The sequence below is a fragment of the Mixophyes fleayi genome, chromosome 10 (genome assembly GCF_038048845.1).
Source record: "Mixophyes fleayi isolate aMixFle1 chromosome 10, aMixFle1.hap1, whole genome shotgun sequence".
Taxonomy (NCBI): Eukaryota; Metazoa; Chordata; class Amphibia; order Anura; family Limnodynastidae; genus Mixophyes; species Mixophyes fleayi.
Genome location: NC_134411.1, coordinates 88,581,741 through 88,602,154, shown reverse-complemented (window position 1 = coordinate 88,602,154; position 20,414 = coordinate 88,581,741). Strand labels below are relative to the sequence as shown.

The 20,414-nt window shown below is 42.6% G+C and overlaps 1 protein-coding gene across 1 annotated transcript in view; it reads right to left on the bottom strand.

Annotated features, from left to right (window-relative positions):
* The window catches only part of CPNE7 (copine 7), a 91,011-nt gene that overhangs the window by 44,724 nt on the left and 25,873 nt on the right, over nt 1–20,414 (bottom strand). Inside the window, exons 3-12 of the mRNA XM_075189057.1 lie at nt 19,647–19,829; nt 15,641–15,713; nt 14,401–14,477; nt 13,353–13,436; nt 12,126–12,215; nt 11,915–12,013; nt 10,119–10,205; nt 9,919–9,978; nt 8,768–8,901; nt 7,412–7,466 (exon numbers count right to left, since the gene is read on the bottom strand). Of these exons, the coding sequence (XP_075045158.1) occupies nt 7,412–7,466; nt 8,768–8,901; nt 9,919–9,978; nt 10,119–10,205; nt 11,915–12,013; nt 12,126–12,215; nt 13,353–13,436; nt 14,401–14,477; nt 15,641–15,713; nt 19,647–19,829 (942 nt within the window). The remainder of the gene's footprint in view (nt 1–7,411; nt 7,467–8,767; nt 8,902–9,918; nt 9,979–10,118; nt 10,206–11,914; nt 12,014–12,125; nt 12,216–13,352; nt 13,437–14,400; nt 14,478–15,640; nt 15,714–19,646; nt 19,830–20,414) is intronic.

The window sequence follows — 20,414 nt, the reverse complement described above, 5'->3', positions numbered from 1 at the left end:
AAGTTTCCGAAAAAAAATGTTTTTTCGGAACTTGTTAGATTTGAGCTGGGAGCAGTCACCATACTATTGAATGGTGACTGCTCCCAAAAACGAAGAGGAGTGCAAAGCAGCAGATATCCATGATATCTGCTGCGATGCACCTTTTATAAATATCCGGAGGACATCCAGGGAGCTTAATTTGCCGGTAAGAGCACTATCGTGCTTTCTTAAATATGCCCCCAAGACACTGAGAATGCAAAACAACATTCATTTTTATATTGATTAATGCAATAAGGAAGGCATTCAATTAAGACTCCCAGATTCTAGAGTACCGAAACCATGAATATAGACTGCCCTGAAAAACTATTCAGGGCCCAACGCATTTTTTACAGTTTCTTGCCACAAATTGAAATAGAATGAAGTAGGATGTTTTGGCTCTGACCGACATTGTTTTATAGTGTTATGTCAAATATAAAGAAACATCCAAAACGGTTCCACAATAATAAAAAAAATAAACCACAAATGAATCCTTATGGAATTCAGAATTTCAACAACAAAAAACAAAATGAAGATGAAAGAGCATACTAAGCAAGTCTGAGATGTGAGTATAGCAAGACATGAATCTGGGGAAGGTTACAAGACCATTGCATAGGGAATAAACAACCTCCGTGCTCAATGCAGTCCATTGCACAGAAATGGATGGAACGAGAGCCACACCGCCCAGATACGGTCTCCCGCAATCTTATCAGGATCAATTTGAAGATGAACGGGACACATTACAGGTAAATTGTGAACCAAACCTTGCTACCATGTACCATGTGGGGAGGATGCTTGTCTTTGAACATGACAATAATCCGAAGCACACGGCAATAGCAACACTGGATTGGCGTGGCTTACAATTAAAAAATCTATATGTCCACCCATGGGCCAGTTAGTGTGCGGATAATTCCATTGGAATCTATGTCAGGACCTCAAACCTGTTATCATCCCCCCACCCAAATAATCTGACCGAGCTTAAGCAACATTACAAGAAGAAATGGCAAATATTTATCAACCTCGGTGTTCATAGTTAATAGAGACATTTCCAAGAAGACTACCGGTTCTAACACATACTTGCCAACTTTTCCTAGTTGGCTTCAGGGAGATCCTGGGGAGGTGGGCGTGCGGGGGTGTGGCTTGACGAATTGCGCCATTTGGCCCCACCCCCTAAATGATTGTGGGGGCTAAGATGATGCAATATTTCCGTAATTAAGACCCGCCCCCGCCACTTATCTCTTGCGGGGGTGAGAACCGGGAGGTTGCTCTGCTCTCCCGGGAGCCCGGGAGGTCTGCCAGAAATGTGTGAGTTCCCCAGGCATTCCGGGAGAGTAGGCAACTATATGTTAAAAAAAAAAGCAGCTAATGAATCTCTATTATTATTATTATTATTATTATTTATTTATAAGGCGCATTTATAAGGTTTCCGCAGCGCCGGAAGACTCTAGAGACTGAAGTGTCTTTTACATTTCTGTTTCCATTACTGAAGTCATGTTGTCTTACCTGTCAGTCTTTGATTAAATCTTGGTCTCCATGAAAATCGCCACCTCCATAGGCATCAATGCATGTACATAGGACACAATTAGTGAACTGTGTCATCATGCCACAGATGGCGAAGCCAACCACATCTTGTACTGGCTCAGCATCAGGGAGAATGTCAGACTCTTCAGGGAGTGAGGGAGATCACCCCTATTTCAGGGAGTCTCCCTGACATTCAGGGAGAGTTGGCAAGTATGTTGTAATAGCTGCTACAGGTGGTTGAACTAATTGACCAATGCTCATGAATTCTTATTTTATATTTGGGGGGAGGGAGCTGAATATGAATCTGTGACTCACAAAAAAACCCTCTTTTTCCAGAACGACACGTTAATAATTTAGACACAGCATAGATGCCTATATTCAATTCGTAGACAGCTGTTTCAATCTTATTAGATGTCATCAGTGCATGGACTCCCATAACAAGAAATACAGAGCACTAGAGCAAAAAATAAAAGTAATGAAGAAAAGTAAATTGCCTTTAATAGTATTTTCTTTTTTCTTGTATATCATTACACTGTATGTGTAGATCTGTGTGCCTGTCCTATTCTGCCAATGATATACACATCAAGGCAAATTACAAGAACCTTCAAAGATGCTTTTCAAAAGAAGTGGTTCCTATTTGATTTGCAGCATCAGCCATCGAGAGAAGAGGCTCGTTACCGTCAAACATTCATTAAAAGAAACGTCCTTGTGCATTATTGAGAGTTTGATAATTTGGTGGAAGTGCTTGAGAGATGAGTGTGTGGGGGGGGGGGGGGGGGACAGCACGTAGACCCTTCCTCGTGTTACTAATTACTGAGGGTCATTAATGAAATCTGTTCAGATATGGGGAGAAGTCGGAGGAGAGGATGAGTACGAGAGGGAAGAGAGAATTAGGTCATGGACAGAATACTGTAAAAGAGCAATGAGGAGTAATGCAGAGTAAATGTTAAATAACGGACAAGAGGCCATTGACACAATGCAAAACAATCACATGAAGCATCAGTTTGGTTTTTATCGTACACACACGAGGGTGCTTTAGCATCCTACGCTAAATTTACACAAACCTGAATATATAACGAGGCCATCAGAATAGTGATCTATAAAGCGCTATAATAAGGAACTGTATTCACAGCTTTTAGCTATTTTATTTTACAATATTGGACAAATTATGGATAAAACAAACTGTGTATGTGATCCAAATTGCCATATGTATAGTTCCTGTGGTTGCTACAACAGATCAGATCACTGTGCACTGAAGATGCGCAATGCGTGGATTTAAACAATTCATGGGTACAGAACCTAGAGTGAAAAAAGGTTCACAGGTCAACAGGTCTTCCTTCCCAATAAGCTATTACAAATGCTGTAATGGTACATTCACACCTGCACATTTACGTGCATTTTAATGCACACTCCAAAACCCCACAACCCCCAGGTGTTTTATACCTGTGCTTTCTTGCATTCAACCAGGTTGAAGTTTGAATGAATGGAGAAACGCGTGAGGGAGGTACTATGCTGCATTTTGAAAAACAACTGGCAGACACCATGGGAAACAATGGAAATAAATCATTCTGCACCTAGTCTGACTGAAACGAACATATTGTAAAGAATGAAAGCGTTACGTTAAATTCCATCCTAGTAACATTTATAGACCCCCAACCTTCATTTATTCTAAGTTCTTTGCTTTTCTCCTAAAATACTGCTCAGTTCATCCTCATATACACATATCTTACATTAACCAGGACTGTAAGTGGAGATCAGGACAATTACCTCCTGAGTACTTCAAGTCGTTATGCAGGGGATGCTGTGTAATCCCCATTAAACAAGGAATGTTCCCCTACATGTTGATTGTCCTCCCCTTAGTGCTCAAATAAATAATCTTATCACGCAAAAATATTCTTTTTGCATGAGGGTGCATAGGTAAGCGCGTTCGGTCACTTAGCCCGCATTGACTCAGGAATATTACAAAGCTACTCCCATCAGAAGATGCAAAATGTTGCACCCCCACTTGCAAACCCATGTGCAAATGGGATAATCACTGTGGAAGGTGCACGTTTTGCACTTTCATCAATGACCATTAGAGAATCCGCTGTTCAGTGTAACGCACACAAAGGAGTTTTCAGAATGAATTCACTTTTTAACACTATCATTTCTATACAGAGGCAACAGAGGATGAGACAGTTAAGATGACAAGGGAGCAGGGGAGGGCTGGCAAAATTCAGCCCGGGGAACAAGACTCAACTCAGCAGCCTATTAGGACCAAGGTAGATACCCCACTGCTCCCAGCCCAGCCTGCCCCTGCAAGGGAGATAGAATTGGTAGAATTAAGCAGAATGATTACAGTCATTTTGAAACCAATAAAAGGTTTGTAGATCAATAAAGTGGAAGTTCTTCAGCATCGTATTGTTTTTCTCCTGACTGCTGTAGTTGCATAAAACTGAAGTAGCAGCAGGATTATATAACATTAGGGAGAGATGTATGGTGCGATAATGCATATAGTATATAAAGTGCCCAGGCTAGATTTGTCTAAAGGCCTCATAGAGCCTGGGCCTAAGTAGACAGGAGTGTATGAGCAGGGGTGTAAGGGTGGGAGTGTAAGGGCAGGGATGTAGGGGTGGGAGTGTAAATGCTGGAGTGTAAGGGCAGAGGTTGTAGGGGTGGGGTATAATGGCGGGGGTGTAAGGGTGGAAGTGTAAAGGCGGGAGTGTGAGGGCTGGAGTGTAAGGGCAAGGTTGTAGGGGTGGAGTGTAAGGGTGGGGATGTAGCGGTGGGGGTGTAAGTGCTGGAGTGTAAGGGTGGGTGTTTACGGACATGTGTATAAGTGCTGGAGTGTAAGGGCTGGAGTGTAAGGGTGGGAGTGTGAGGGCTGGAGTGTAAGGGCAAGGTTGTAGGGGTAGAGTGTAATGGTAGGGGTGTAAGGGTGGGAGTTTAAGGCTGGGAGGTGTAAGAACGGGGATGTAAGGGCAGGAGTGTAAGGGCGAGGGTGTAGCCGTGGGGGTGTAAGTGCTGGAGTGTAAGGACAGGGGTGACAGGGTGGGTGTGTAAGAACGGGAGTTAAGGGTTAGGGTGTAAGAGTGGGATTGTGAGGGCGGGAGTGTAAGGGTAAGCCGTGTGCTCAACCATTGTTTTTATTTGCTTTATGTTGCATAATTATATTAACAATTCATTATGTACAATTTATTTTTATAATCATGCTCAAATAGGGCTGAATTATTTTCAATTCTTTGACCAAAGCAACACGAAATCTTCAAAAACTGTCCCGTAAAGCAGAACGTCACTGGCGTAAATCTCGAAGCTCTAATGACTTCTTCACATATACTTCTGTCTACCACTCCTATCGAAATGCTCTGGACACTGCAAAACAAACATACTTTCAATCTCTTATCTATGCTCAGGCTTCTAACCCCAAACGCCTTTTCAATACATTTAATCATCTTCTCAATCCTCCCACCCCGAACCCTCCATCTACTATCAGTGCTCAGGATCTTGCTTCCTACTTCAAGGACAAGATTGACAAGATCAGACTAGAAATGGTATCCTCTTCCTCAACAAGCCATCAGCTCATTTCCTTCCCACTACCCTCTGACACCCTTTCTTCATTTGACCCCACAAATGAAGAGGAAATTTCTACGCTCTTCTTATCTTCCTACTCTACCTCCTGTCCTCTTGATCCTATTCCCTCGCAAATTGGTAGATCCCTGTCTTCTGTGCTCATTTCACCTCTAACTCAAATCTGTAATCTCTCACTCTCTACTGGCATCTTTCCATCACTATACAAGCATGCAGTGATTACTCCTATTCTAAAAAAACAAAACTCCGACCCAAACTCTCTCTCAAATTACCGTCCCATCTCTCAGCTCCCTTGCCCCTCCAAGCTTCTAGAGAGACTTGCCTACACTCGCCTCACACGCTTTCTTTCCGCAAACAACCTGTTGGATCCTCTTCAGTCTGGCTTTCGTTCTCAACACTCCACAGAGACTGCGCTGACCAAGGTTGTTAATGATCTGATCACTGCTAAGACTGAACGCCATTACTCTCTCCTAATTCTCCTTGATCTCTCGGCTGCATTTGACACCGTTGACCACTCTCTTCTCATACAAACACTGCAATCCCTAGGTCTTCAAGACACAGTTCTATCCTGGTTCTCATCTTACCTCTCTAATCGCTCTTTCACTGTTAATTTCTCTGGAGCCACCTCTGCTCCGCTTCCCCTATCAGTTGGAGTACCACAAGGCTCGGTGCTAGGTCCTCTGCTGTTCTCTATCTATACCGCTTCTCTTGGAAATCTAATAAGTTCCTTTGGCTTTCAGTATCATCTCTATGCGGATGATACCCAAATCTATCTATCCTCTCCTGATATCTCGACATCTGTGTTGTCCCGTGTAACTGACTGTCTTTCTGCCATTTCATCTTGGATGGCCTCTCGTCAACTCAAACTTAATCTTTCTAAAACAGAGTTAATAATATTCCCACCCGCCAACAAGAGCATACCTGACATTTCTATCTCTGTTGATAACATGACCATAAATCCCACCCCACAAGCTCGCTGCCTAGGTGTAATCCTTGATTCACGCCTATCCTTTGTTCCCCACATTGACTCTATATCTAAATCATGTTACATACATCTAAAGAACATTTCCAGAATCCGCACATATCTCACACAAGACACTGCTAAAACCTTAATTCATGCACTAATCATCTCCCGCATTGACTATTGCAATTCCCTCCTTACTGGTCTTCCCAAAAACAGACTCAAACCCCTAAAATCTATTTTACATGCTTCGGCAAGACTGATTTTCCTTGCAAATAGCTATTCCTCTGTTGAATCACTCTGTATGTCTCTACACTGGCTGCCTGTCTTCTACCGAATCCAATATAAAATACTTTTACTAACCTACAAGGCCATCAACAAAGCTGCACCAACATACATCTCCTCTCTTGTCTCAAAATATCTCCCAACTCGGCAACTCCGTTCTGCAAAAGATCTGCGTCTCTCATCCACCCTCATTACATCCTCCCATTCCCGGTTACAGGACTTTTTTCGGGCTGCACCCACTCTATGGAACTCTCTCCCTCGCACAATAAGACTCTCCTCTGTTTTACAAACTTTCAAGCGTTCTCTGAAAACCTACCTATTCAGACAAGCTTATAATATTCCTCAACCACCATCTTAACCTCACTACCTTTAGCCTGTTACACAATTTCACACAAGACAACTACCCCCGGAATAACATTGTTGTGTGACAGGATCATTTAGCTTATGAGTCACCCTACCTTTGCAGTCTGGCTGGGCCAAGATGCAAAATGTATACTTAACCTCATGTGTCAATCTCCCATTGTCCCATAGATTGTAAGCTTGCGAGCAGGGCCTTCTCACCTCTTTGTCTGTTTTACCCAGTTTGTTTATTAGTTTATTACGTTTGTCCCCAATTGTAAAGCGCTGCGGAATATGTTGGCGCTATATAAATAAATGATGATGATGATGATGATGATATAGGCAGGATGCAGTAGAGGCTGAGGCCGTGGGTGCAATTAGAGGGTACAGGAAATAACAGAAATAAAGGCTGAGTGGGTAAATATTTCAAAAATCGTTCTGAACATGTCGCCTATTAGAAACGATAACAATGGCAAACGTTATGTCCCTGTGTAAGAGCAGGAACCTACCGATTGATTCATTTATAACAGTTCTTAAACATTTCAAGACATATTTAATATCCAGACACCGGCTGTTGTAGGAATGATCCCTCAAACACAGAACTATCTTATTCAGTCAGCAAATTCACACTGCTTTCAAAACAAGTATTATTTCAATATAATCACCTCTACGATCACTTGTGTCATTATAACAAACACATTATAAAGTGAGCCGTTATCTTACCTCATACTTTGGAGGAATCCGCGCGCCAAATCCCAATGCAGAAAATCTCTTATCACTAGAGAGAGATCAGAGTGAGTACAGGAATATAACACAGGATTTATGCACAGACCTTCATGTCAGTTACTAATATTATACAGGAATTTGCAGAGACACGTTGCTGTGTGACTAGCACATGAATCACATCTAGAACAGTAATAGGCAACACGATACAGTTCAAGGTTCACATGAGAGGCCCTCTAGCCTTCAAAAGGGCCACACAATACCCTATATCTCAGTAGGAAAAGTGAGGACCTGAATAGAGGAGCTTGTTTACCTTAAAGGGTTAAATTGTTAAGTTTTTCATGGCCAATGAGGTGGCTGGGGTGGAGTCTGGAGACAGAAGTGTTGCTCCTCCTCTCTTCTCATAGAACACCCGCCCTCCCGCCCCTTTATTTATGTTATATGCGGTTTATCTAGTACGTGTTATGTGTTCTAACCATACTTCTTTTTCCTGCATTCAGTTGAGGCGCAGTAGGCGGGAAAGCGCTTCAGGCAGCGGTTAATACAGGGCGCAGTTAGTTTGGTTGGCTGCGGGACTCATACTCCCTTCGATCCTATCTCTTTAGAGGTCACCTTTGCAGGTGCCCTGGGTATCATTTTAGCAAGCGTACCCGTGAGGTCAGAGGGGGTGGAGTCTTTCTGACGCCGTAAGGTTTGCTCCAGGGTATTTGGGCCGGCTGGCCACCCCCTTTTAAAGTATTCTGATAAAGATAGTTTTGACTGGTAGCCTGCCGGCATCCACTTTCGTTGCCACCATTTTCTTCAATTTCTAACTAATTATTAAACTGTGACCTTAGTTCGCCAAAATGCATTACTGTGTCCGTGTGGTTTATTTCAGGTTCATTACGTGATTCATTATTTTAAGGTATTTAGGGGTTAGAACAGTGTGGTGGAATTAGCCCATTGGCATTTAATAACATAAAACAATACATTTAATCAAAGTAAAAGACAGTCCTGACAATAAAATAGGAAGGAGCTGGGGGCCGTGGGTGAAACCTCGGGGTGGAGGGTGGGCACCTTCTCCCCATCATGGTCTAGAAGGATTGTACTGCAGTACTTTGTCCATTATGAAGAGTTTACTGAACATGGTTATAATGTAATCTCTTTGTATTTTAATTCTCCTTTCCATACGCTACAATATATACTTTTATAACCATATATGAAAATATATATTGAGGCACCTGACGGTGAACACTTTTGACGCTTGTTTACTTGCACCTATCACTAGCGTAAGATTTTATAACTGACCCTCACTGTGTCACAATGACACCCCAAAACACAAAACAGGACAAAGACGGAGGAGGGGGTGTTGTTCACCTGTCATAGTCTTGGCAGATTTCTCCCACAGCGACTAAGGCCTTCAGGTACTCGTTGGGTTGGTAGGGGTTAATATAATGGAGGGAGCAGCTATTTCGGGGATCTCCGTTGGAGGCTGTGAAGTCTATGGCCACCTTAAGAGAAGAAACAGAGAGGCGAGCAGATTAGTACACGCGTGTTGCAGACATGGAGGATCAGTACATGTTATGACGCGGTGCCTTTATACAGGAGTGGTGGGTGAAGTGCCTACTAAGAAATTAATTTCAGTTTCAGTAGACGCAGAGGTGCCAGTAGATATCTTTTTACAGGTACAGAGTTGCATTATCCCAGAATCATGCACTGCATGTCTCTCCGGTAGTGGTGGTACTACAAGTTCCAGCATGCCCTACTAGCCTCTGCGGTTTGAGAAACAAGTCAGATCACCACTATAGTTTACTAACCTCTTTAGCAGTTATGAGCTAAGCTGCGGAAAAATTTAGCGTGGATGGAACATTGGCAGCAGAACAGGTCCATTCATAGAAGTGCAAAGTTCCGTGATTACATGTTCACATTCCGCTGTTACTTCAACATTCCACGGAACGGCATTCCGCCTTGTATTTGTAACTACCACATTCCGCATAATTTACATTTGTCAATATAGCTGTCACAACGATGGGTCTGATTAATCAAGGCATCCTGAGCGCAAACCCAGTTCAGTATTATACGCACGTAATTCTGCTTTGCGCACCCCCGCATTCTACTCAGTGGTGTGGTTGGAATAAGGGAGAAATCCATGCGGTTCAAAGGTGGCATTACCCACAGAACGAAAATAATTTGGCGCAGAACACTAAAGGCCAAATTCTGAATGCGGAATGAGTTGAACATTCAGCGGAACAGTTCTGCTCTTTAGATAAAATGGTCTTGTGTCAGCTCCCCCTTAGCAGATACTCGTACTGAAATATTTCACCAATAATCTCACATTGGATACTATAAAGAACCCACAAAACCGGACTTGATGTGACAAATCACTACGTAAATATATGAAGGTTGCAAGAGATTTCTGGCTGTTTCTATTTCTCGTTTTTAACCCCACAACTCAGCACTTGTCAGACTGGAAGCAAAATAAAAACAAAATAAAATGAGATTAAAGTGAATGCAAAATGACTACTTACTGTAAAGTGAATTTGACAGCCGCCCATTATATAGTCAAGGAAGGAATAAACTCTATGTATCTGTTATGAAGGAAGGAACAAGCATTAGAAGGAGGGAGGTGTATAACATTGTGCTTAGCTTCACAACACATAAATGACCCTGTGTCCTAGTACATAGATCAGATCTGACAATTAGCAAAATGAAAGTCGTTTTTTTTTACCTTTAGTTCAGACAGGATAACCACCCCAGAGTTTTTGTAATTCCTTTTTTTTATTTTGTATTTCGGATTCACACAGTCCCATTGCACCTAACGAGAAGAGAGGCAAAGGAAGAGATGTCAGCACTGAGCAGAACAGAAGTCTTGGGGGTAAATGTATCAAGCTGCGAGTTTCAAACGGGTTTGAAAAGTGGAGCTGTTGCCTATAGCAGCCAATCAGATTCTAGTTGTCATTTATTTAGAACATTCTACAAAATGACAGCTAGAATCTGTTTGGTTGCTATAGGCAACAGCTCCAATTTTCAAACCCGCCGGAAACTCGCAGCTTGATACATTTACCCCCAAGACTTCTGTTATGGAACTTTACAGTTAAAAGCTGAACCCCGCATTAGCCACTAAGAAGAGTGCGATAAGGGGGCAGGGGTCTATTATTCAGAAACAGGAGTGCTGAAATGGAATTCCACTGGGCTTCATTTAAAGCATATGCAGAGCACTAATATGGAATTAAACTCCAGAAATGACAATAGTTGTTTGTTTGTTTTTAAAAATACACATAAAAGTGAACCTTAGATAGATTTTTGGTAAGTGGCAGCTGCCATTTTGATCTCTCTTAAAGTAGGCAGCACTGTTTTGTATATATTGAGAGGAAATACAATTTGATGTTAGCAAAAATTGTTTGCAATATTTTTTTTTTCTTCAAATCACGATATATGAACAGGTAAAGGAGGTCAAAATATGCTGTAGCATACATTGCTCCTAACACTGCAATTTAGTCAGGGGCTAGGGATCTGGGATGGAGTTTCACAGAAATATGGCAGAGTGCTGTTTACAACTTCTGAATGATAAAATATGTGTGGTGGTTCAAGGAAAGATAAGACACAAAAAAACATTTTAGACATCCCTTATCCATCCGGTGAGTACACCTGATCACTCTTGGCTAGGGTAAAGTGTCTTTTTTTAATGTGTTATTTTGTCCTTCATCTGCTACAGCTTCTCAAAATAACCTATCAAAACATTATGATGCATAGGCAAACTGAGGGGGGTTTCCTAGTGCCTGGAAATCCCCCCTCCTAGCCTGGGGTACTGTATGCTTCAGGTGGCGGGACCCTGCTCCGGGATCAGCCACTTTGCAGCTTGTTTGCAGATCGTTTCTGTCTGAACTGTCCACAGCCATCTCTGCCCAACAAGTATTGAAAGCAGCAAGAACAGGTCGGAGAGAGCAGGACAGTCTGTCAACTGTTCTGACACACTCAGTCAGGACTTTGTCCTGATTGTAGGGACAGTTGGGAGGTATGTCCGCTTCACACGGCTCTGCTCGAACAGGGAGAGCTGTGTGCCCCTAACAGTAGTGCACGCAGCATTGCCCGTGTATATGATGGGGATAGGAAGAGTTGGAGAGCAGCCAAGCACTGTCTAAAATTATAGCCACACCCCGAAGCATGCTGGCCAGGCCCACTGGCGCTTGTCCCTGTGACGGTGTGCTGCTTTAAGTCAGCCCTCTCAACAGGCGGTTTTGCTAAAAGCATTGTTAATAAAGTTTTGTTTTATAAAAAAAAATAATTACTACAGAGATTAAAGAACAATCCATTTGGTTCTTCTACGATGCGTAATATTGTCTAAATTAAGCCCCACATCTCAAGTAAAAGTTCCTCTTTTATTACAATGCCGCAGAGACAGGGAGCGCTCAGAGCTGCCTGGGTTAAACCAGGACATATGCCACCAGTCATTTCCATTTCAAAACCTACATCCCTATTTTTCACGCTCCTCCGCTCCCTGCAAGTACTATCTCATTTCCTCACCTTGTTCCCACCGATTCCTTTCTGCATCTCTTCAAAGGTTGCATAAAACTCTCCAATAAAATCATGTTTTCCGCGGGAGTCATAATCCCACACCAGGCACTGGAGGGGGAGAGAGTGGGTGGGAGTGAGATTAGGGAGAGGATGAGGAGAGAGGGGGACAGAGGGGTAGAGAGACCAGGAGGAGAGAAGAGACAGACGATAGACCTCTTACCCTGAGCTTCCTTTTCTCCTCACAGCAACACAGAGAACTCAGAGACACCTTGAATGGCTCCCACACGGGGTTCAAGTTATTTTTAACAACCTGGACGAAAATTACATTTTTAGAGACAAAACAAATGACAGATTCCTCGTACACGATCCTGTGACACTCACTAGCTTTGCACAGAACTAACAAGACTCCCATTACCCACATGCTCACATCGCACACTCACATCCAATACTGAGATCTTACTCATAGCTTGCCTCACATTGAAATTAGATTCATATAATGCTCTCATGTACTGCTCACACGTCTCTCACTCAAATACTGATCACTACTATAGCATCTAACATTAAAGTATTTATGACACATCTTTCACACTTAAATACTGTTCATATGTCTCTCTCACATTCAAATAGTGCTCACATCTCTCTCTCTCACACTCAAATAGTGCTCACATGTCTCTCTCATACTCAAATAGTGCTCACATGTCTCTCACACTCAAATACTGCTCACATCTCTCTCTCTCACACTCAAATAGTGCTCACATCTCTCTCACACACTCAAATACTGCTCACGTCTCTCTCTCTCACACTCACATACTGCTCACATCTCTCTCTCACATACTCAAATAGTGCTCACATGTCTCTCACACTCAAGTACTGCTTAGATGTCTCTCACACTCAAATACTGCTCACATCTCTTTCTCACACTCAAATACTGCTTAGATGTCTATCACACTCACATACTGCTAACATGTCTCTCACACTCAAATACTGCTCACATCTCTCTCTCACACTCACATACTGCTAACATGTCTCTCACACTCAAATACTGCTCACATCTCTCTCTCACACTCACATACTGCTAACATGTCTCTCACACTCAAATACTGCTCACATCTCTCTCTCTCACACTCAAATACTGCTCACATCTCTCTCACACACTCAAATAGTGCTCACATGTCTCTCACACTCAAGTACTGCTTAGATGTCTCTCACACTCAAATACTGCTTAAATCTCTCACACTCAAATGCTATTCAGTTGTACAGAATCTTACACTCGGTCTCACACTCAAACACTGCTCCCATGTTCAACTCACACAAAAGTACTGTTCATATTTCATACACTAAAATCCCATTCACACCACCTCTAAACCAATACAGATATATCTCACACATTTCTTTGGTGCTCCCAATAAGAGACCCTCTCCCTCCTCCAATCCGTTCCCCATCTTACCTCTGTCCTGTACACCAGCTGCTCACTTTGGTCATCATTAACCCTGTAGATTTCCAGAAATGGATCTGATTTGCTAAATAGGTCCTAATGCAGAAAAGAGAGAGGATAATGTGCGCTCACAAGACTTATTTTTATTATTTATAAAATATCTTATTATTAAATGGTGGATTTGAAGGGTGCCCACAAGAATTGGTGAAGATAGCATGTTATACGTTGGTGTGCCCATGATATACAGAACTCTGTGTGTGATGTCCATTAATTATATATAGGTGAAGGAGTCATTCTGCGCAACAATATTCAGCTTAACCATCCATTAGGGACCTGTGAAATCACAGAGGCATTAAATGCCCCATGCCTCGGTGATGCCTCAAATTCCCAGTGAATTGTTAGGTGGAATTTTAATGATAATTAGGGAATCACGGTTGATTCAGCCCCTTAAAATACCTGGCTGCACTATTTAGGGGTAACGGCTACACTTTAATCTGAACTAAACCCAATAATAGTTAAGAGACATTAATTCACAAATGCAATATTGATAACTGAGTATCGTACACTGACATATCAGTTCTACAACCAAATCCTTTGTTGGATGGGAAATTCCACGATTATGTCTCCCCAATAACAATCAATAGTAATGAATTAGATTGTGATTTTTTTTTTTTTTAAAGCATTAAATATGATTGTATTAAGAGTGTAAAATCATCTGCATGGTTAACAAGGCTGTGTATTTATTAATCCAAGTCAGTGACTGTGGACATGGGAAGGACAAGCGCAGAAATATGGCAGTATGCAATGAGCAACATTGCAAATGATTATCTGAGTTAATGTGGCTGTTCTGACATTAAAGGGATGTCAAGTCAATACAGTTCCCTGTCCTATGTGTCATATTATTTCATTCAGGCATAGTTTCACTATAGGACATGTCTGCTCACGTATAGAGAAGTAAGTATTGTACTGTATACCCCCATTGCTCTATTATATAGTCTTTCTGACTTGGACTGTATGTCTGTCTGTCTCCAAAAAGGAGGCTCTACCCTGTGTCTCTCACCTTGTCATCCAGTTTCCGAGCGCAGAACGCCAGTTCCACGTATCCATTATTTCCAGAGATCTCTTCGGAATTTACCTGTGGGAAAGAGTCTATTAATGTACAAAACGTCCACCACTAGCCGTCCCTGGCACACTGCTGCTCCCTTACCCATAATACATTTTTTTATATCTCTTTAGGAAATTCTAAAAAAAAAAAAAAAGAAAAAAGTTCATAAAAAGTTAAACATATAAAGTTTTGAGTCTGCTAAGTCTGTTGAGTCTGTTTTTTTTTTTTTTTTTGTTACCCTGTGAAGTTACACTGAGCATAGTTGAAAAAGATTTTATGATCAGTTCACATTGGCCGACTGCGTAGATTTTATATGCACTAAATCAAGGGCACAAAAACAACTTCGTAGCTTAGTTGTGATGGCTAACAGGTATGAAAACCAGCCAGAACATAAGACCCAAGGCTACATTTAGTGTGCTTCATAAATGACAAGAGCATTGAGAAGGGGCACTTGTTATCTATTCTGGCTGGCTACAACTTAGCACGTTGAAAATGTTTTTTGTTTTATTACCAGAAGCTGCAGTGGTTATCACTGTAACTTTACTCTCTCAGCCTCGGTAGCTCGTTACTTTTCACTGTGCTGCTAAATAGTGTTATGACTAGTGAGCTGAGAGCTTTGTCTGCAGCGTGGGTGACCCGAGCGTGGATAATTGAGAGGATAGACTAAAGGTGTGCAATGCGTAGTTCAAACCGGTTTCTCAGCCCGTTCGTCCCATGTCCTGCTCAATTTTTGATTTAGCCATATAGGTACATATGTGTACCCTGCGGGGACCCCGTACAGCAGTTGGATATTGACCCCATTTATGGTCAGTTGCGATCATTATCCAACTCATTGCAACGTTCGACCAAAATCTCATAGATCCCGATCAGGGGGAAAACGTATCAAGCTGAGAGTTTTCCAGCGGGTTTGAAAAGTGGAGATGTTGCCTATAGCAACCAATCAGATTCTAGCTGTCATTTTGTAGAAAGCACTAAATAAATGACAGCTAGAATCTGATTGGTTGCTATAGGCAACATCCCCACTTTTTCAAACCCGCAGCTTAGTAAATCTAGCCCAAGGACTCCAAACCAATAAAACAGAGACAAACTATCCAACTTGAGATATTATTTTGCAACATTCATTACAGAACACAATCCTATATATAAAATACAAAGCACGCACAAAAATTGTGCAAGTAAACTTTACTGCTCACAGTTATGGTGGATTTCCCAGCATATTTTCCGTATTTCAAGAACAGGCCTTTGGAGATACTTTTCTGTGCAACAATCTGGCAAGAAAAGGAGAGGAACACTGAGGAAGAGTCAGGAGTCCGTGAATCAATGAGCACAGTCAAGGAGATGTCATGGACAGATCAGGGATCACTCGTGGATAGGTGCAAACAGGTCTGTACAAATACATACTGTGTTGTTTACCATCATAATTTATTTATATGATGCCGTAAAACTCAGCAGCAGCAGATAGTCGGTACAATAAATCGTATAAAAGACAAATCCATAGGCAAACCGAGGGGGGGGAGGGGGGTTTCCTAGTGCCTGTAAACCCCCCTCCAAGGCTGGGACACTGTATAATTGAGGTGGCTGGACCCTGTCCCTGCTTCACACAGCTTTGCTTGAAAAGGGAAAACTGCGTGCACCTAACAGTAGTGTACACAGCATTGCCCATGTATATTAGGGGGATAGGAAGAGTTGGAGAGCAGCCAAGCACTGTCTAAAATTATAGCCACGCCCACTGGTGGCATGGTGTGGAAACCCCCCTCTACAAATCCCTACAAATCCCTACAAATGGTACACAAACTGAAAGATCATAAAAGCAGTGCTGGAGATACCTTGTACGCTTACAACTTGGAGTATTGTCCTTTAAATTCATGGAGCAGTAAGAGTAGATTTGAGGGGGGGGCGGTTACAGATTCTTACATGGGTGACCCTCACTCAGAAAGGATATTTAGTTAGGGAGTCGTTTTAGACTCCTCTGTAGTGACTATATGTAAATAAGCACCATCATTATATATCCATTCTGAGAACACCTTTAAGTCAATGCTTTACCCACAATGGGAACAAGCTCCACTGACCACTGTTTCACCCTGTTTGGGCTCATTAGCGCAGGTCAGTGCTCAGCATGTGAAGTGTTATAGAGACAACCTCACAGGAAAAGTAAGTAAGGGTAGGGAGATTTTGAAAAGGCTCAATTGCATAAACAGTGAACTTCATTCACAGCAGTCAGGCTGCAACAAGTAATTCAAATCACCCCAGGCTGGAGGTACATAGTTATGGGAGGGCAGATTAGACAGGAGCCGTACCCATGGCTCTAACGGTCTTGTTCTATAACAATACGGATTCTAAATGCAGAGTGGGAATTATTTATATCCAAACGAATCATGAGATCTACATGAAAATGTTTCAATCTGTTGGAAATCTGCATGGAAAGGTCATTAAATCTCCATCAAAAATATATCAGCTTTTGATGTATTTTATTATAATTTCCCATGCATAAATAAAGAGATTACAAACGCAACACAACTGTGAATAAAACCAAACACATTTCAGTTTCACTCATCACCACACTGATACTGAGAGTAGATCTGGGTAGGAGAAGTGACCAAGGTTTGGATAACATAGTTGAGCGCTGAAGGGTTAGTTTGGAGTTAAATTGACCAGCACTATAAAGGAACTTATACACGAGGCTGCTGAAAAGGTAATGATGCATTAGTGCAGGTATTTGTGTTGCGGAGGCACAGATGAAGTGCGGTCATTGTCAGAGATAAATGGGTTTGTATGGATAGTGGAGATGACAAGAGGTTACTGCGATGGCAGCTAACAGGAGACTGACGTAAATGGAGAGAGGAAATGAATGAGTGGGAATAGAATCGAGGTTGGCTCAGATAATACAGATGTCTATGTAAGCACTGTTGCTCTCTGGAGCTTCCAATGACATTACCGTGGTCCTATTAGAAGGTTTACACAAATAAAAATCTGTGATTTCTGTGGCAGCGGATATGTTGCGAGGCTGCAGTGCAAACAATGATGTGTGTCATGTTGGCAGTGTGAATAAGGAAACTAGCAAAGATCAGACTTATGCCTGTTAATTGTGAACGCCACACAGTTAAAACAAAACAAAAAATAATGGTTAGCGCAACTACAGAGGAGCGAGATTTTCAAAACTGCTCAGCTGAACATTTTCCTCATTTCACATTTAGCTGTGAAATTTCATTACTTTGCTCTGTTCGTATCTATACACTAGATTTACGATTGCCTGTGTCTTAAGATTATCATTATGCTATTTATAAAGTGTCAAGATATAACAATCATTATCAATTTATATAAATTGATAATGATTGTAATATCTTGACACTTTATAAATAAAGCCACTAAGTCTGCAGCGTATAAAAGACAAATCCATAGGCAAACCGAGGAGGGGGGGGGGGGGGGGGGAGGGGGGTTTCCTAGTGCCTGTAAACCCTCACTCACATTGGTCCCTGCCCCATTGGAGCTTACAGTCTGAATCCCCAAACATACACACAGAAAGACTAAGGTCAATTTGATAGTAGTCAATTAACCTATTAGTATGTTTTTGGTGTGGAAGGAAACCGGAGCACCCGGAGGAAACCCACGCAAACACAGGGAGAACATACAAACGCCACACTGATAAGACCATGGTCAGGAATCGAACTCATGACCACAGTGCTGTGAGGCAGAAGTGCTAACCACAGAGCCACCGTGATGCCCGCAATCTAAGAGGTGTGAGGAACAAGGTGCATGCACCTCAAATTACAGACGTGAAAACCCAAGTGGGCAGACTTATCTTTGCGTTCATCTTTAAATCAGGCCTTTCGTGATCACATCTGTGATTATGACAAAATCACCAGTACAACAGCGGCAATAATATACTAATATACTTTTCTCTCTAGTAAATTGTCTAGATACCGGGTTTCCGGATAGCAGATCTCCTACCACGTAAGTTTATCCCAACCTATGTGAGCTGGGCATTTCAGCTATGTATTAATTCAATTTGATAAGACAACAGTCAACGTCTCCCTCCGCTGCTTCTATAAAAGGCAGCCACAGCTACTGTTAGATTTTTAGTTTGCTGCAACAATTTTGTATCACGGTTTAACTGTAGAGATAAGTTTAAATATAATTTTCAACTATTAGGCATCAGTAAAATGTAAAATAGGGGTTGCAAATGTTATGATCAACTGGGCAATATTAATTTAGAAAAAATAGGGACTTCTCCTTTAAGGTTAGAATTTTGCCAGCTTTTATTTTGTATTTCTGTTTTGAAGCCAAATCAGACAGAATGTACGAACAGGCGCTGATTGGCTGCATCCCATTAGGTACAGATGGACCACGACCGAACACACAGTGAGAGAGTAATCATCATAAGAGTGCAGTTTCCATCAGTCCCAGTTGACATCTGAACGATCCCAGTCAGATGTTGATCAGAGGTGTATGGTGTAATTTTGCCCCCACACATATAGGCAAACTAAGGGGGGTTACCTAGTGCATGGAAACCCCCTCCCAGTCAGGGGCGGACCCAGACATTTGTCCTACCCCGGTCGATTTTAGGGGGGACGATTTAGGCCCCGCCCCCTTTCTAATTTCTAAGGCTGCCGGCGGCTGCACAGTATGTGCAGGTCCGCTCGGCAGTGACAGTGTGCTGCCCCGCTGCTCTGATTGTGTTTAAAACACAATCAGAGCAGCCGGGCAGCACACTGTCACTGCTGAACGGACCTGCACAGTGTGCAGCCGCCGGCAGCAAGCCCCTGCTAGGGGGGGCGATCGCCCCGATCGTCCCCCCACTGGATCCGCCACTGCTCCCAGTCCAGGGTACTGTAAGCTTGAGGTAGCTGGAACCTGCCCCGGGACCAGCCACTTTGCAGATTGTGTTATTACCACCACACCCACTGGCGGTGTGGCATGGAAACCCCTCTCTACAAATCCTGCGTTTGCCCCCACACATGTTCCAATCCGGACAACAATTACATACTTTCCAACCTTTGTACTCTCCAAATTGGGACATTGGGAGCAGTGGCCAGAAGCAGTGGGCGTGGCTGAGTCACGCTGGGTGTGCCACGTTTTTCATATACACTCATTTCATATAGTCATAGAATTTCTCAGTGGCTTGAAATACAACAACCCACATACAAACGCCATCCCCGTATCAGTCTACTTCATCAACCCCACCGAGCACACGTAACGTTTACCTGTCCCAGTGTAATCTCCACGCCCCCCAGGAAGTCATCGTCTCTGGATCCGATGCTGCAATGGCCGTGGATGTCGTACACCTCAAATCGCAGCTTCTGAACCTCCTCAAAATAATAATCCACCGTGAAAACCTTGGAGAAGACGGGATTCAGATTGCTTTTTATCACTTCTGTCCGATCCACCTGGGGGAGAGAGGGAAGTTAGGACAGAGAGGATGGGTGTTAATACCATTAACATCTCTATCGTGGGGAACTTATACCTGCAAAATTACTTAAGTGAGAATATCTTATCTCCCACTATGCCTATTGCTCCCATTTCCTCAAATTGTCTCTTATTATTAGCACCTTTAGAATGTAAGTTCTCACGAGCAGCCTATGTCTCATGTCTGTACTCTGTGTCTCATGTCTGTACTCTATGGACCTTACATCAACCTTATAATTCTAAACATTTGCATGCAAATAAACACACGGAGACTTGTATAAGTTATTAAAAATTGCCAGAACTTTTATTATGATTTTAATTTTAACTAGACCTATGGTGGCGGAGAAAGGGCACTGCCAAACAACTCTCAAGCTGACAAACACTATCACGAGTGGACTGACGCAAACCGCCGTACGTCCACCACCACGGGGAACAAATCCCAACATAACTTGCGCTGAGTTGGCGTCAGAGAGACTGCCCCTTTTAAAACTCACGCTGCCCTCCCTCACCGAGCCGGACAGGGACCCTCCTCACCGAAGGGCCAAAAAGGGAGTTACTGGTGCCTC